Genomic DNA, 14,835 nt, shown 5'->3' on the forward strand with positions numbered 1-14,835 from the left:
CTCCACACAGGGAGGCCGGAGCTGGAATCGAACCCGGTACCTCTGCACTGTGAAGCCGACGTGCTAACCACTGGACTACCGGGCCGCCGTTTGAAGTATTTACCAGTCAAAATATTTTTACTCCGCATTGGCAGCTCCAAGCGTCCGTAGCGTTCCGTCTCTCTTGGCAGCAATTTACGTCACGGAACATCTTTTTCAAACGATGGCAGCGGAGAAGAAGGCCATAAATCACACACCGAGATTTCTTTTGTATGCTTTTTAATGAGCATCACACACAAGTTGATGACATGGTGGACATGGTGGCCTCCTTCCTCTTCCGATCAGAAGCTCTCACACTCGCTGTCCAGGGTGGTGCACACGGCGCAGTGACACTTCACGGCCACCGGGTAGTGATAGAGAGGCGAGATGCCAGGCTGGCAGCCAGGCAGTCGCGCACTCGCGTAACGGGTCACCGCGTACGTGCACACGCGATGGTGCCGGTGGATGTAGGGGGGATCCAGCACTGGCCTCTGCACAAACGTTGGGGGGACAGAAACAGGAAATTACATTTTCATTGATGAAACGCCTGCTTTGAACTTTCCCTTTCAGCACCATGTTAGAGAAGAGCAAGTTAAAACAACCACGTGGCTTCTTTTAGATAAATCCGTGTAGCTTGATGCTAACTCATAATAGGAAACGCCACAGACGAGCTAACAAGTTGCATCTGTGTCCCAGCATTAAAAAGTGGGAAATCTTGTTTCAATTATTCTTTGGCTGTTTGTTGCGATGTTGAGCAGTGTTTTCTGTTTCTTTTTTTTACCTCCCAGGTGTGACAGCGGCCCCAGCAGGCCTCCGTGGTGACCCGCAGCCCCTTGCAGCCCGGCTTCTGGGCCACAAAGGTGAACTCTCGCACTGCGCATCCGCGGAAGCTGTGCAGCGCCGTCGTCTCGGCGACGCGCATCACAGCCGCGCGCTGGCTCAGGAGAAGCAGCAGCAACAGCAGCAGCGGCAGCAGGAGCGATGGAGGAAGGTCGCGCATGCTGACAAACAAACGCACGCTCGTTACACAGGAGCAATGCTGCTCTCTGGTGGTCATTTGAGGAAGTGCTGCAACAAGGTACTTTGCAGTCATTCAATCTTTCAAAACCGTTTCAGTCACTACGAGGGAGGGGGGCGGGGGGGAGTAAAGTGAAATCTTCTTAACTGAGAAATTATGAAAGTTTTTCAATGTTTTTTTTAAAGCAAGACCACGATGGTAAAACTTAGCATAGTTTCTTTAAACAGACAGTACAACTCGTAAATGTTTGACTTCTAAGAAGCAGAAAAAGCTCTCACTCACCTTTGGTGTCTCACCTTCTGCCGAGATCGGAGCGTGTGTGGCTCCGTTCGTGCGACGAGCAACTGAAATGGAAGCTGGAAGGTTTGTCCCCCCCCGACCCCTCCCTTTTTTCTGTGCGAGAAAGTCATTAGGGCGGACGGACACTCTGACATCATCGTAATTACAATTAAAATATCACGCGAGAGACCCCGAGGTCAGCAATAATGGAGACTCCCTCCCTGGAAAATATTGATAGTCGTCTACATGCTATTTTCTTAACCTCGGCGCGTGTCACATCTCTGCACTCGTGGCCACTAGATTAGGTACACCTGCACAATCTAACGACGACCCCCAGCGAGTGGACGGACAACGCAGTGACGTCATTCTGAGTAACTCCCAACATTAAACGGCATTTACTGTTTCATCGGCAAAACTCTGGCCCATTATGATTATTTTGAAAAAGACAAAACATCAATCGATGTTAATCGCCCCGGCTCGATTAAACATGTTGCCGTTTGGATTTTATTTCAATCATAATAATAATCCAAAATAAACCAGACATTGTTCATAAAGACAAGACACACACACACAACTCGAATTGTTTTGTCAAAGTGAAGTGTAATGGCAGGTTACTTACTGTAAGCGTTCTACATCCAACTTCACCCCTTCCCGTCACACAAAACAACTTTTTTTTCCCAGCTGTTTCTTCTTGGAGACAACAACAAAAAAAAACAAACAAACGGAGTGAAACTGCTACTTGTAATGCATTCAAAACGCCATCCAGCCAGACGTCTTTGGAAAAAAAAAAAAGAAAAAGAAAAATAAATAAATAAATAAATCATACATAATGACACGAATTTAAAAAAAGTCTGCATATATCAAGATATTTGGTAACACAATTACATATTTCGGGTTGATGAAAAGAGACAATCAGCAGCATCAATCATGTAACACCCTGCTTTCTTGCTGGGGTTTTTTTTTTTTCACTGTGTCTAAATTAAAATATTGTATGAAGGCTTTAGCTGACAGGTAAATTGTTAAAACAAAACAAAACAAAAAAAAGACAATCAATTTGATTCACTATACATTCAAATGTAAACCCTGTCTCTCTCTCTCTCTCTCTCTCTCTCTCTCTCTCTCTCTCTCACAACGGCCAACAAAAGGTGGAATGAAAGTATTGCTAAAGTAAGATGGACGAAAGCACACCGAAGGTGCAGTTGCTCAATCCAGAGGTCGACTTGTTTGGAATGAACCCAAGGAAAAAAAAAAAAAAAAAAACAACGGATCCCTTCACACCCTATTTCAAGTGTCGCGGTGAGCACCCGCCGCCCGATGTAAAAAGAAGAAAAGAGCCTCCGGCATCCAGCCGTTCTCCCCCCGAGGTGGTTAAAGGACAACCGTGCGGAATTTCTGTGCGTCCTCGCCGTGTTATCTGCTAGCTACACTAAGTGTTTCTTTCATCACGCACTACGGACACGTTATTTAGATAGAATGCTATAAATATAGAAAACATCGTCATTGTCAGTAGTACGAGTGAGAATGAGGATGTTTCGGTCTACGGTGCCGTCAAAAAGGGGGCCAATTCTTTTTCATGGCACTGTATAGGGTAGATTAGTAGTCGAGTAACAAGTAAGAAGAAGGAACTTTGTCGGTCAATCACCTCTTGTAGATGCGCTTTTAATCCGAGCGTGTGGACATTTCTTTCTTTTTTTTTTTTTGACACACGTTTGATTGAACCGACTTGAACGTTCAAGTGTCGTGTGGAGAGAGAGAGACGAGCCCGGAAATTGTCTGCCTGCGTGTTTTTGGATCCATTTTTTGATTTACCGAGTGGGGGGAAAAAGAGCCAGTCCTGACGCGCGTCTCAGCCCCCCCCCCCTCTCAACCCCCCACCACTCCTCCTAAAAAAAAAAAAACGAAGGTACAATCTTGACCTTGGAGTGCGTACGCTTTGAAAAATTTAAATCAAACCAAAAAGAAGCTACCACACCTCCATGACACGAAACGACAAAATATCGATTGGTGAGCCCTCGCGACTTTTTCTTACGTACGCCCGCCTAGGTGGCGCTCTCCCCGGCCTCGGGCCGGTCTTCGCCGGCCGCGGGGCTCGGCTGGTCCCCTCCCTCGTAACTTTTGCGGTCCGCCTGTTCCTCCAGGCGCCGCCAGAGCTCGGCGTGCTCCCTCTGCCGCCTCACGTCCCTGAGGAGAGCAACGCAGATGAGGGACAAGGATCACCGAGCGCACGCGACGGCCGACCCGTGAGGCGCTTCGGCTCACTTCTGTTTCGCCGCCTTGTAGGACGTCGCGAGCTGTTCGAAGAGCTCGCCGTTCATTTTCATGAAGGTCTCGAGGATGTCGAAGACGAGAGCCACGATGGAACTAGGGGGAGACCTTTGCATGGTCAGTGTAGTTAGGGGGAAACCCGACTTGGAGCCAAACATAAGCATAAGCATGTGTGCGCCACCTACTGGTTCCATTGCTCCTTGGAGAACGTGTAGAGGTTGGCAAACACCAGCGGCAGGATCACTTGGCAGTTCTCCTCGATCAGGCTCAGGATGTATTCGTTGTTCCAAAAATAACAAGCTCGCTCTACCACCTGATGCACACAGTCAACGCTAAAGCCAATTGACATAAACAGAAAACATTCGCATCCCATTCCCAAATCGCCCTGGTGGCGGAGGGGTGCCGGAGCCTATCCCAGCCGTCTTCAGGCAGTAGGCGGGGGGGGACACCCTGAACCGGTTGCCAGGGACGAGCAACCGTCCGCGCTCACACTCACACCGAGGGACAATTTGGAGTGTTCAATCAGTCTGCCACGCATGTTTTTGGAATGTGGGAGGAAACCGGAGTACCCGGAGAAAAGCCACGCAGGCACTATACAACAACAGGTGTCCTTTATCATCAGAGCGAACAATAGGAACACTTTAGCCCATTTATCATCTTCCGAGCCGCTTGATCCTCACAGGGGTCGCGGGGGTGTTGCAGCCTATCTCAGCCGTCTCCGGGCATTAGACGGGGGACACCCTGAACCGGTTTCCCAGCCAATCACAGGGCACACAGAGACGAACAACCATTCGCGCTCACACTCACACCTAGGGACAATTTAGAGCGTCCAATCAGCCTGCCACGCATGTTTTTGGAATGTGGGAGGAAACCGGAGCACCGGGAGAAAACCCACGCAGGCCCGGGGAGAACATGCAAACTCCACACAGGGAGGCCGGAGCTGGAATCGAACCCGGTACCTCTGCACTGTGAAGCCGACGTGCTAACCACTGGACTACCGGGCCGCCCCATTTATCAGTAATATAGTGAAAATGACTTTGCAAGTGAATTTACAACGTGTGATCCTAAAGCTTCTACTTGCACCTCTAACATTTCAGGTTAGGGGTCGCTGTTTGGTCCAAAATACTGACATTCACACAACATGGAGGATTTTCAGAAAAGACAGTCTAATGCCACCATATATTCATTCATTCATTCATTCATCTTCCTAACCGCTTGATCCTCACTAGGGTCGCAGGGGGTGCTGGAGCCTATCCCAGCTATCTTCGGGCAGTAGGTGGGGGACACCCTGAACTGCTTGTCAGCCAATCGCAGGGCACTCAGAGACGAACAACCATTCGCACTCACAACTAGGGACAATTTAAAGTGTTCAATCAGCCTGCCAAGCATATTTTTGGAATGTGGGAGGAAACCGCAGCACCCGGAGAAAACCCACGCAGGCCCAGGGAGAACATGCAAACTCCACACAGGGAGGCCGGAGCTGGAATCGAACCCGGTACCTCTGCACTGTGAAGCCGACGTGCTAACCACTGGACTACCGGGCCGCCCCATTTATCAGTAATATAGTGAAAATGACTTTGCAAGTGAATTTACAACGTGTGATCCTAAAGCTTCTACTTGCACCTCTAACATTTCAGGTTAGGGGTCGCTGTTTGGTCCAAAATACTGACATTCACACAACATGGAGGATTTTCAGAAAAGACAGTCTAATGCCACCATATATTCATTCATTCATTCATTCATCTTCCTAACCGCTTGATCCTCACTAGGGTCGCAGGGGGTGCTGGAGCCTATCCCAGCTATCTTCGGGCAGTAGGTGGGGGACACCCTGAATCGGTTGCCAGCCAATCGCAGGGCACACAGAGACGAACAACCATTCGCACTCACAACTAGGGACAATTTAAAGTGTTCAATCAGCCTGCCACGCATGTTTTTTGGAATGTGGGAGGAAACCGGAGCACCCGGAGAAAACCCACGCAGGCCCGGGGAGAACATGCAAACTCCACACAGGGAGGCCGGAGCCGGAATCGAACCCGGTACCTCTGCACTGTGAAGCCGACTTGCTAACCACTGGACTACCGGGCCGTCTGCCAACATATAGTGGCCATAAAAAAAAATTATTACACTTTGTGAAGTCATGAAAAGCCCACATATGCTTGAACACAAATTCCACACCATCCCACGGTAACTTTGCAACAATCGTCGTGACGTTAGGTGACTCTCATCGTTTTGGCTAATGCTAGCCGGCTAATGTGGCTAACTGCGGGATGCAAGTGCAGAACGTGCATTTGCAACAGGGTGGCCTGGTGCTCAACCGGTTACCGTGTTGGCCTCACAGTGCAGATGAACAAGGTTCGATTCGAGCGCTGGCCCTCCTGCGTGGGTTTTCTCCGGGTATTCCAGTTCTCTCCCACATTCCAAAAACATGCGTGGCAGATTAAGGGAACACTCCAAATTGTCCCGAGTGCAGATGGTTGTTTGTCTATGTGTGCCCCGTGATTGGCTGGCAACCAGTTTCGGGTGTACACCGCCTACTGGGTGGCTCCAACACCCACGTGAGGATAAGCGGATCAGAAAATGGATGGGTGGATACATTTGCAACATTAGACATTAAATGTGTTTGAATGTAAGTATGCCTTATTATGCAACCTCCAAGCACAGGTAAACGAGAAAATAGGAAGAAAAAAAAATCTAAATTTTTATAATGCGGGGGGGAGGGGGGATTTTTATATTTTTTTTGGGGGGGGGTAAAAAAATTGCATATTGTTCATGGGAAATGATGTCACGTACCCAATTAAAGCACAGCAGCACAATGCCCCTAGTTATATTCAAATTTGAGTTTTGAATCAATACAAAGTTTGGAACTTAACGAGTAATTGTGCTTATGAGGCGTGATTTCAATCAGTCAGTCAAAATAATCGGGATTATTACTTTTCCGTAATGGCTCAGCCCTAGCGATAGCAGTTGCAGTCGTGAACCCCACGAGTGTGTGTTCTAGAGTTGAGGCGGCGGAGCTTTTCACCTGGAAGTGAGGACTGGCGACGCAGGCGGCGATCTTCTTGAAGAGCGGCTCCTGGACTCGGACGAACTGGGACGGCTCGATGGCGTCCAGGATCTGCTCCATCTCGCCCAGGAACATCACCTCCTTCCGCGTGCACGTCTTGGGCCAGTATTTCAGCATCCCTCGGATGATCTGAGACAAGGGGGGCGTACCGTGGATAGAAAAAGTCTACACACCCCTGTTCAAATGCCCGCTTTGCGGGATTGCTGAACGCAGACCAACACTTCTTCCACCATTAATTAATGTGACCTTTGGCCTGAATAACTCAGTTGAATTTTTTTTTTTAAGTAGTATTGTGTTGTTGCACAAGTGTACACACCCTCAGCTGTACATATCCTCTCATAACCGGAAGATGCGGCTGCGTTCGTAATAAACTCGCATGGAATAGGAGTCGGCACATGCGAGGAGACGCCTGAGGGTTTTGTGCTAACACTAACTAGTCACTGCTCATGAAATGCTCGAAAGAAGAAAAAAAAAAATATCAGGAAAGCCGACGACAACATCTGGACTTTATTTGGGTTGAATCCGAGTCATTTGAGCAAGAAGTGACATTAAATGGTGGGAAACTTTTGAACCTGTCCCTTTTTGTGTCCCAACAACGTGGCCTTTTGAACATGGGGGGGGGGGGTGTCAACCTTTTCCATCCATTGTATTCTTGGAGATCGAGTCGTCGACTCATTGGAGCAGCAACGATGACTCTTGGAATTGTTTCGTCCTAAGCATCATTTTTAAAAGTGTAAAACATAAGTACAACTTACATGCTCAGCGCAAGTGGAGTCTTTCTCAATGAACTGCACAATACAGTAGGTCAGCTATAGAAAAAAAAAAACACACACACACACACACACACACACACAACAATAGCGAGCATTAGTCCCTTTGGCAAAATGTCGCCGAGATCTTTTACAGCTGTGAACGTGTGCGGCATGTGTGCGCATGTTTGGTCCTCGCCCCGGTTGCCGTCGCCACGGCGCTTGTGCGCGACAACATTAGACGAAAACAAGCCAAGCGTACGGAATCGGCTTCCTCTGCTTTTCTTTTGATGAAGTTACGCAACGCCGTACGATTCAAAGGAGAAAGGAAAGAAGAAGGGGAAAGAAAAAAAAAAGCGGCGCCAGGATTAGAATCACCGTGAGGATGGGTCAAGCTATTTCAAGTATTGTGCAAAGTCTTAGCCGGCGTTAAGATCGCTTGGGGTAAACACACCACGTTTAGACTGCGTTGCCAAGACGGCCTTTTGTGGAAACGGGAGGTCGCGGTTAGGCGACGGATTACGGAGCCAGACGCACTTGCAAAAGGCGGCGCTTTTCGGGCGTCTGTTTGCACCCAGTGCAGTTTCATGACAGGAGAGAAAGAGAATTTCGATGTAAACACGGCGATGGCGGCTAAGAATCAAAAGCTCCGTTTAACACGGCCTCGTAGGCTTATTTCAGCTCTGGAGAAGCGCTTTTTGGGGGATTTTGCGTGTTAAGAGGCGATTGGCTGACAAGCAGTTCAGGGTATCCCCCGCCCCACTGCCCGAAGACAGCTGGGATAGGCTCCAGCACCCCCCCCCCCCCCCCCCCGCGACCCTAGTGAGGATCAAGCGGCTCGGAAGATGATAAATGGGCTAAAGTGTTCCTATTGTTCGCTCTGATGATAAAGGACACCTGTTGTTGTATAGTGCCTGCGTGGGTTTTCTCCGGGTACTCCGGTTTCCTCCCACATTCCAAAAAAAAAAAACCATGCGTGGCAGGCTGATTGAACACTCCAAATTGTCCCTCGGTGTGAGTGTGAGCGTGGACGGTTGCTCGCCCCCCCCCCACTGCCCAAAGATAGCTGGAATAGGCTCCAGCGCGCCCCGCCACCGAAAAAGCACGGATGGATGGAAGAGGCGACTCTGAACAATTTTTGTTCACAACTAACTGTAAAAGCATATCGGCTCAGAATCAAATGAAGGGAGGTACAATTCAACAGGAAGGTAGACGAAAAAGGTTCGCAGGAACAAATTCTAGCCCTGGTAAGCACTTCTGCCAAATTCCAAGCCGCCGTGGGAACGCCGTAAACAAACTCAGCTGCTCTCTTCCTGAATGGGAGTGACACTGCCGCGCAGATTACACACTTCTCGCCTTGCAACAACATTGTCACCGCTATTATACCCAAAGCGCTTCTTATTGAGTCACTCGTATGATTAAAAGGCCCTGCGCTCATACAGTATCTTACTTTTGTTTGCATTGCCAGCAAAACTCCCCCCCCCGAGCTCGTCAGCTGGTCCACACAAGTTTGCTGTATGAATCAACAATGGGTGCTGTGTGTGTGTGTGTGTGTGTGGGCAGGAGAAATGTGGTGGAAAAACGTCAAATGAGGTGTCACATTTTAGTGTGTGACTCGACTCTGCCATCTAGTGGCCGCCGAGTGTTCTCGCCCAAAAAGCCAATTGGCGCAACAACAAACTAAATGGATCATAGCTGCCTTGGACTCATCTGAACTGATTTGCAGCGTGACTGACCGGCGCGTGGAAGACGGACAGAGACTTTGCCGTGTGCAGGGGGATGAGAACCCGCACCAGGAACTGCTTGTGTTCGGCCTTCAGGGGCTGAGCGAAGCCGTTGATGATGCTGGCGGGGGGGCAGAAAAAGCGAAAATTAGCAACCGGCTCATCGGGATGAAAATTCGGTCAATGTTCATTTATCTCTCTTTGCGTTGCATGACGAGTGGAGCTCCGCCCCCTTCGTGATGGCGTGACGTCGTCTCATCCGTCTTTCCGACTGCGTGTCCTCCTTCATTCATTGTCGCCGTGTGGGCGGGGCTATAAATACCTCTTGTGACTAGCAACATGACTGCCAGCATCTCTCCTCGCGTGACTCATCCCTCTACATTGGTTTCCTTTTTTTTTTTTTTTGCGGGTACATTGACTTGTCCTTGTTTGAGTAATTCCCCCCCAAAATCAAGCGCGGTGGAGCTTTTTTAACTTTGTTCCTTAACTCAAATCATCTTTCCCATTGAAATGAATGGAAATGCTGTTAATACGTTCCATCCTCCCCAAAAACCAACCCCCACTCCCAAAATTCATGACAAAAGCACTCTCTAACAATGTCACACTTATACTAACACAACATAATTCAAAACAAATAGTTTTTGTCACACGTTCTCTTTCAGTTGTGCCTCTCATTCTCTTTCTGGTTTACCACCCGGGGGCAGCATAAGGCAGAAATACGGATAGACTGTGGCAGAGGCTCAGCTCCTCTCTCGGCTCTTTACCGTGGCAGTTATAGTTGTTCTTCGCCGAGGATAAAGAATACATTCATTCATTCAGTCATCTTCCGTAACGCTTGATCCTCACTAGGGTCGCGGGGGGTGCTGGAGCCTATCCCAGCTGTCTCCGGGCAGTAGGCGGGGGACACCCTGAATCGGTTGCCAGCCAATCACAGGGCACACAGAGACGAACAACCATCCACACTCACGCTCACACCTAGGGACAATTTAGAGTGTTCAATCAGCCTGCCACGCATGTTTTTGGAATGTGGGAGGAAACCGGAGCACCCGGAGAAAACCCACGCAGGCCCGGGGAGAACATGCAAACTCCACACAGGGAGGCCGGAGCTGGAATCGAACCCGGTACCTCTGCACTGTGAAGCCGACGTGCTAACCACTGGACTACCGGGCCGCCCTAAAGAATACATGCCTGTGAGTATTTTTTTTTATTGTCTATCTACATGTGTGTGTTGAGATATCCGTTGCAGAGAGGGTGACGACACCGCCACGTTGACGCAAACCCTTAAACCGGGTAGAAGATGGTAAAGAAGTGCTTTGTGCTCACCTGCCGAGGATCTCCAGCAGCTCTGCGACGCCATTAAATTGCTCACTCTCATAAATGAACCTGGGAAACAGATGATGCATATTAGTTATTCGGATCATGGCCATTCTTTGGGAGAAGGGCTTCAAAATAGCTGGGGGTGGGTGGGGGGGGGGGACCAGTACCTGAGGAAGATGTGATTTATCTGCTTGCGGATGTAGGCTCGGAGGCCAAGTAGTTTTCCGTACATGCGGTGTAAAATCGTCTTGAGGTACTCCCTCTCCCTGGGGTCCTCGCTATCAAACAGTTCTAGGAGCTAAACACACAGGATGCGCTTCCACTGACTGTCTTTCTGGAACACTGACATGCGCAGGGAGGACAGGAGAGAGGGACTACCTGGAATACGAATTTCTGGTCCACGTAGCGCTTGGCCACGGGGGGCTTGAAATCGGGACTTTCCAAGAAGCGCAGGAAGAATTCATACACCAGCTAGGAAAGAGACGCAAAGTTCGATCACTTTTTTTCTGACACGGTTCGACAAGATGGCGTCTACCTGAAGATGTGGCCAGGAAGCCTCCTGCGGGGGGTCGTCCTCTTCCGGGTCGAACTCGGGATTCTCGCACGGCGGGAGACAGCGGAAGATATTCTCGGAGATCTGCGATGAGAGATGAAAGTAGACGCGAGAGGGCGGGAATGATCCGAGAGAGGGAGAAGAGGAGCGGCGGCGTTCTCCCGCCGTACCATCTTAATGGCCTCCGGGTAGAGCGGCTCGATGAGGACTCCTTTGCTGGTGGCCACGTTCTCCACCAGCTCGTTGAGCGCCGCTCGCTTGATCTCCTTCCCGTTCAGGTCGGCCACGCAGTCCAGGAAGTCAAAGGTCACGCAGCACTGCTGCAGCTTCTTGCAGAAGAGGTCGTGGAATTCAGCGGCGGGGGCGTCTAAGGGCCAGTGAAGGAGAAAAATAAAATAAAAACAATAACACGGTTACAGACCTTTTCGCCGTGACATCACATGTAAAACGAGAGCAGAGAGAGATCGGACCAAGGCCTTCATTTGCATCTCAACTGGTAAATTGATTAAATCATCACCTCTTTGCATTCAATTAAAAAAAAAAAACTTCTCGGCAGCCCTGCTAGAACAGCTGAACTTTATGTGGGGGTTACTGAGAGACACTTTAACAATGAGGCGGCCCGGTAGTCCAGTGGTTAGCACGTCGGCTTCACAGTGCAGAGGTACCGGGTTCGATTCCAGCTCCGGCCTCCCTGTGTGGAGTTTGCATGTTCTCCCCGGGCCTGCGTGGGTTTTCTCCGGGTGCTCCGGTTTCCTCCCACATTCCAAAAAACATGCGTGGCAGGCTGATTGAACACTTTAAATTGTCCCTAGTTGTGAGTGCGAATGGTTGTTCGTCTCTGTGTGCCCTGCGATTGGCTGGCAACCGATTCAGGGTGTCCCCCGCCTACTGCCCGAAGACAGCTGGGATAGGCTCCAGCACCCCCGCGACCCTAGTGAGGATCAAGCGGCTCGGAAGATGAATGAATGAATGAATGTATTCTTTATCCTCGGCGAAGAACAACTATAACTGCCGCGGTAAAGAGCCGAGAGAGGAGCTGAGCCTCTGCCACAGTCTATCCATATCTGTGTGCATTTAAGATGAGTTTTAAGGTGATTGCTTCATTCTGAACACAGCCAGATCCATCAGTTACAATAGGGTGTGCACACTTATGCAACCACACTCCCCGTCCCGACAGAATTTCTTTGTGTCAGTTGTGTGCTATAGGCTTGAAATTATACATCTCGGTTTCCTTGTATTCTTTGGCGTTACACTCAGCATGACTTAGATTGTTCTTGATTTTACTGCTTGGTGCTTTCTACCGCCTTTATTACCAGATTTGTCTTACTGTTTATTGTGCATGTTAAATCGCTCCATGTACAGCACTTTGTATGCAGTGATGGCTGTTTGAAAGTGCTCTAGAAATACTGTTGAATTGACTTGACTTTTTTTTGTACCTGCCATTAGAACAAGTTTTGACCTTTTATAGCCACAGTACAGTGAGGCAAATCTACAAAAAAAAAAACTCAGTCACATGACTTGAGACAGCCTTTTTATTTTTCTTTTTTTCTTTTTGCTTTTACCAAGAGACCTCAATTTTATGAGCCGCGCTTCACTTGTTGCTATTAATTAGCTGGTGGTTAGATGTGTTTAAATGGTACAAGCCGTGTTCCACTTGCAGTACTTTGAATGAGACTGAATTGTTACGCTGGCCAAGCGAGTGTTTTCCGAACGTGATTGCACATCCATCATTATCGGTACCGCTAATCCTGTTGAATAAAATATTATGTAAAAGTAAAAGTTAATAAGACCAGGATACATCATCTCAAAAGTGTTTCTGCCAGTAATGAGAGCTATATTATTCATTCATTCATTCATTCATCTTCCGAGCCGCTTGATCCTCACTGGGGTCGCGGGGGGTGCTGGAGCCTATCCCAGCTGTCTTCGGGCAGTAGGCGGGGGACACCCTGAATCGGTTGCCAGCCAATCGCAGGGGACACAGAGACGAACAACCAACCACGCTCATACTCATACCTAGGCTGTCCAATCAGCCTGCCATGCATGTTTTTGGAATGCGGGAGGAAACCGGAGCACCCGGAGAAAACCCACGCAGGCCCGGGGAGAACATGCAAACTCCACACAGGGAGGCCGGAGCTAAAATCGAACCCGGTACCTCTGCACTGTGAAGCCGACGTGCTAACCACTGGACTACCGGGCCGCCGAGAACTGTATTAGTCAATTGAATATTTTTTGAAGCGATGTCTGAAGGATTTGTGCTTCTTAGAACTGTTCATAATTCCCTTCGTCTTAAACTGAAGAAAAATAACCCCCAAAGCATGACGGGTGGATGAAAATCAATTTAGTAACAGTTCCTGATAGCACAAAACAGTCTGGGTTGTGCAAGAGAGAGCAAAAAAAAAAAAAGTCTACTAGAACATCTGAACTTCGTTTCGGGTCATCAGAGGTCATTTAAATGCTGACCCTCATTTAACGTATACGTCTGACGTGATTAATTCAGAAAGCAGCCACGTCGTTATGAAAAGATCCCAATTTGGAATCTCAGAAATTTTGCAAGGAAATGGACCGGAAAACTTTTAGGGCAATTGACAATTGTTCTGTGCTTCTGGTGTTCTCAGGGAGGTGTGGACTGACTGACTGACCTTTGAGAAGGGGCAGGGGCGTCAGCTCCACCACGGAACTCTGGTAACGAAAGTTTGACGAGCTGGGGGATCTCCTTCGGCGCGCCCTGCGGATGGAGCGTCGCACGAATCCGTCCACCTTCTCCGCTGACGGCACAGAGAAGCTGCTGGTGGGTGAGGACGGGCTGGACGGGGGAAGCTTGGTGGTCTCCATGGTTGGAGGGGGCGGCGAGGGGATGTGGGGGTCGGGGGGGGGGGGTGACTGGGGCCTCGGAATCACAGATGGGACAAGGTGATCTGAGGAAGGGAATGTTCTGGGACTTCTGGGGGACAATGATGTCAAAACACGCACGTTAATCAACGGCCGTCCTGCTGGTCCTGAGCCTGGTCGACATCCGAACACGCACACTCCTATTTGAAGAAAAAAAAAAGCCCAGGTTGAGTTTCAACCGTCAATCCGTGCCCACCTCGGTTCCTCGTAAAGCACCTTACGGCTCCTCTCCTTCCCTCTGGGCCTACCTCGGATACTGGTCCCGATGTTCGCCGTCCTCCAGACGCGCGCGCAGATCAGGGCGGGGGAACGAGCCTCACCTCGCCGCGAGACTCTGCTCCGTCTGGCTGGACGAAGAGAAGAAGCTCTCCAAGCGCTGGCAACCGAAGAGACGCAATACAACTCCAAAATGCTCTTTGTGAGACAATAGCAACCTCTGGGGCGATGCGCTCTCCGTCCTCCGTGGGTCGTTATCAGTAGCTGGCGAGAATCAACGGCTCAGGTTCGACTGCTCATCGCTAAACCAGACGTTGCGAAGGACCACGCCGGAAATACACTATTTTATCTTTCACAATAATAAACGCGGATGTGTCCAAAATCATTAGAAGCTGTTGAAACGAGAAGACTAGAGCACTAATTTAGTTCACAAGCTTGTAGATTAATTGAGTCCGAACCAAAATCGATCCGTTGTGACAGCTCACGACGCTTTTCGTTAGCGTTCTGAACCACGTTGAGACATTATTTTGAAACAACAGGACCAGACGACGCGCGCTCTCCACCTAAGTGTATTAGCTTGATGGATGAGGGAAGATGCTCCATCCAGACTGCGGATGACGCTAACGGATGCATGGATACTCGTGTCATTGTAAGATTAGGAGAATTTTGAATTTGAAAGACATGTTATTTAAACATTTTTTTTTTTAATTGTCACGAATTTGTTTGGGGGCGGGGAGAATCAG

General features: G+C 49.2%; 3 protein-coding genes and 1 long non-coding RNA gene across 7 annotated transcripts in view; 1 reads left to right on the plus strand and 3 right to left on the minus strand.

Moving 5' to 3' along the window:
- Positions 1–14,835, plus strand: part of npy2rl (neuropeptide Y receptor Y2, like) — a 94,683-nt gene that overhangs the window by 62,124 nt on the left and 17,724 nt on the right. The gene's annotated exons all lie outside the window — the stretch shown is intronic.
- Positions 242–1,772, minus strand: gphb5 (glycoprotein hormone subunit beta 5). The gene is made up of 3 exons (XM_052064490.1): positions 1,319–1,772; positions 800–1,019; positions 242–509 (listed from the first exon to the last, which is right to left on the minus strand). The coding sequence occupies exons 1-3, from the start codon at positions 1,471–1,473 to the stop codon at positions 321–323; spliced, it is 564 nt and encodes a 187-aa protein (XP_051920450.1). The 5' UTR covers positions 1,474–1,772; the 3' UTR covers positions 242–320.
- ppp2r5b (protein phosphatase 2, regulatory subunit B', beta) lies at positions 2,995–14,435 on the minus strand. Of its 4 annotated transcripts, none has more exons than XM_052064319.1 (14): positions 14,311–14,435; positions 14,125–14,223; positions 13,627–14,016; positions 11,158–11,354; positions 10,970–11,071; positions 10,813–10,905; positions 10,602–10,732; positions 10,441–10,500; positions 9,130–9,238; positions 7,400–7,453; positions 6,603–6,773; positions 3,766–3,893; positions 3,575–3,688; positions 2,995–3,496 (listed from the first exon to the last, which is right to left on the minus strand). In XM_052064319.1, the coding sequence occupies exons 3-14, from the start codon at positions 13,817–13,819 to the stop codon at positions 3,355–3,357; spliced, it is 1,494 nt and encodes a 497-aa protein (XP_051920279.1). In that variant the 5' UTR covers positions 13,820–14,016; positions 14,125–14,223; positions 14,311–14,435; the 3' UTR covers positions 2,995–3,354. The 4 variants fall into 4 exon arrangements, with proteins under 4 accessions (XP_051920279.1, XP_051920290.1, XP_051920271.1 ...); XM_052064330.1 differs by having other exon boundaries at positions 14,125–14,219; positions 14,311–14,414; XM_052064311.1 differs by having other exon boundaries at positions 14,125–14,428.
- Positions 8,097–8,489, minus strand: LOC127600234 (uncharacterized). Its single transcript, XR_007962303.1, has 2 exons — positions 8,447–8,489; positions 8,097–8,155 (listed from the first exon to the last, which is right to left on the minus strand). It is a non-coding gene; the product is annotated as an uncharacterized LOC127600234 (long non-coding RNA).

This window comes from Hippocampus zosterae, chromosome 1, assembly GCF_025434085.1.
Source record: "Hippocampus zosterae strain Florida chromosome 1, ASM2543408v3, whole genome shotgun sequence".
Lineage (NCBI taxonomy): Eukaryota > Metazoa > Chordata > Actinopteri > Syngnathiformes > Syngnathidae > Hippocampus > Hippocampus zosterae.